At 35.2% G+C, this 1,362-nt stretch overlaps 1 protein-coding gene across 1 annotated transcript in view; it reads left to right on the top strand.

The window, feature by feature from the left end:
• Positions 1 to 793: 793 nt before the first annotated feature.
• Positions 794 to 1,362, top strand: part of KCNJ6 (potassium inwardly-rectifying channel, subfamily J, member 6) — a 50,904-nt gene continuing 50,335 nt past the window's right edge. The window contains exon 1 of the mRNA XM_010000421.1: positions 794 to 823. Within this exon, the coding sequence (XP_009998723.1) occupies positions 794 to 823 (30 nt within the window). The remainder of the gene's footprint in view (positions 824 to 1,362) is intronic.

The following is a 1,362-nucleotide window of genomic DNA, read 5'->3' as shown; positions in this document are numbered from 1 at the left end:
AAAAAGAAACATTTCTTGTAGCTCTCTCTTTTATAGATTCCTTGGCATCTAATTGTGTGATTAAGTCAGTCTGTTTTCATGACATTGATAGGAATGTCATTTTTCTGAGACCTCCACATACTGTTAAATGCTGCTATGTCTACCTTTCAGAAATTAACTGAAGATCTGAAAGAAATCTAAAAGCCCAAATATCAACTGAAGTTTCAAAAGTGTTTGGGAGAGGCGAGAGAGAGTGATGGATAAGGCTCATTTCCTTAGGAAATACGGCTAAAATACTACTCTGCGCTTACTAGTTCCATATTATCAAAGCATCACAACCTGAAACAAAATCTTGACCCAGATAAAATTATGAAGTTGTTTTTTTAAAATTTCTTTTTCTAAATGTCTTTTTAAATGTCACTTTCAGCCTTATTTCTCAGTTTTTTTTTTCTCTACAGTCTATAAACTGCACAAAGTAGATATGGGAAGTCAGTAGCGAGAAATTAGGTCTTTGTATTTCACTGTGACTTCTTTTGGCAGGGAAAAAGGATGAAACTAGTGATGGCCTAATTACTTAGCTTAAAGAAACAGGCAAAATCCTGGTATCAACTACAGTAAGAGGAGAGGGATGGAAAGAACATGGCAGCTGTTCCAATACACTGTGTAATTGTAAAAGGGGTAACTGCCTGGTCAATGAGAAAATTATATTTGTGAGGCAGTGTTTGGATGGAAGAGTCTGGTTTTGTACATTAGATCAAACGATCAACATCACTCAGCTCAACTGACAGAAAGTTGCACACATCCACCAATCACCATGTCAAGAGATAGCAGCAATCACATAAATGTTGTTTCCCCAGCATCTATGAGAAGAATTGTATTAATTTTGATTCTCAGGTATGCAAAAAAGTTACATTAAAATCCTGCCTGATTTTTGTAAGGGAGGAGCACTCTTCTGAAAAACATTGCCTTGAAGTAAAAGCCACTGATATCCTCTTTTGACTTTAAAGAAGTTATGAAGAAAGATATCAATGATTTTTTAGGTGCAGAATTACTTGAGTCCAAATTATCTAAACAAAATTCCCAGCTGATCAGTTGATTTTAGTTTCTAGAGTTTTCAGCTGGGAAAATTCTAATGGGAAAAAGTAATGAAAAGGAAAATTCTCCCCATCATTTATGACATAACTTGAGAATACTCTTTTTCCATAAAATCAGTAAGGAAAATATGCAGAGATTGAACCAGCAACTTCCCCAGAAAGCTGAGCTGGAAATCAATAGTTCAGATGCAAAAAAAGAAGCTGCAGAAAAGATGAAGTCATAGTCTTCTCAAAGGAGCAATGGGCACAAGCTATAGTGAGTGAAAATCCAATAGGGTATAAAGAAAAA

The sequence above is a fragment of the Chaetura pelagica genome, unplaced genomic scaffold, assembly GCF_000747805.2.
Source record: "Chaetura pelagica isolate M959 unplaced genomic scaffold, ChaPel_1.0 scaffold244, whole genome shotgun sequence".
Classification (NCBI taxonomy): Eukaryota; Metazoa; Chordata; class Aves; order Apodiformes; family Apodidae; genus Chaetura; species Chaetura pelagica.
The sequence above is the reverse complement of the archived record's forward strand: the minus strand, read 5'-3'. Positions and strand labels throughout refer to the sequence as shown.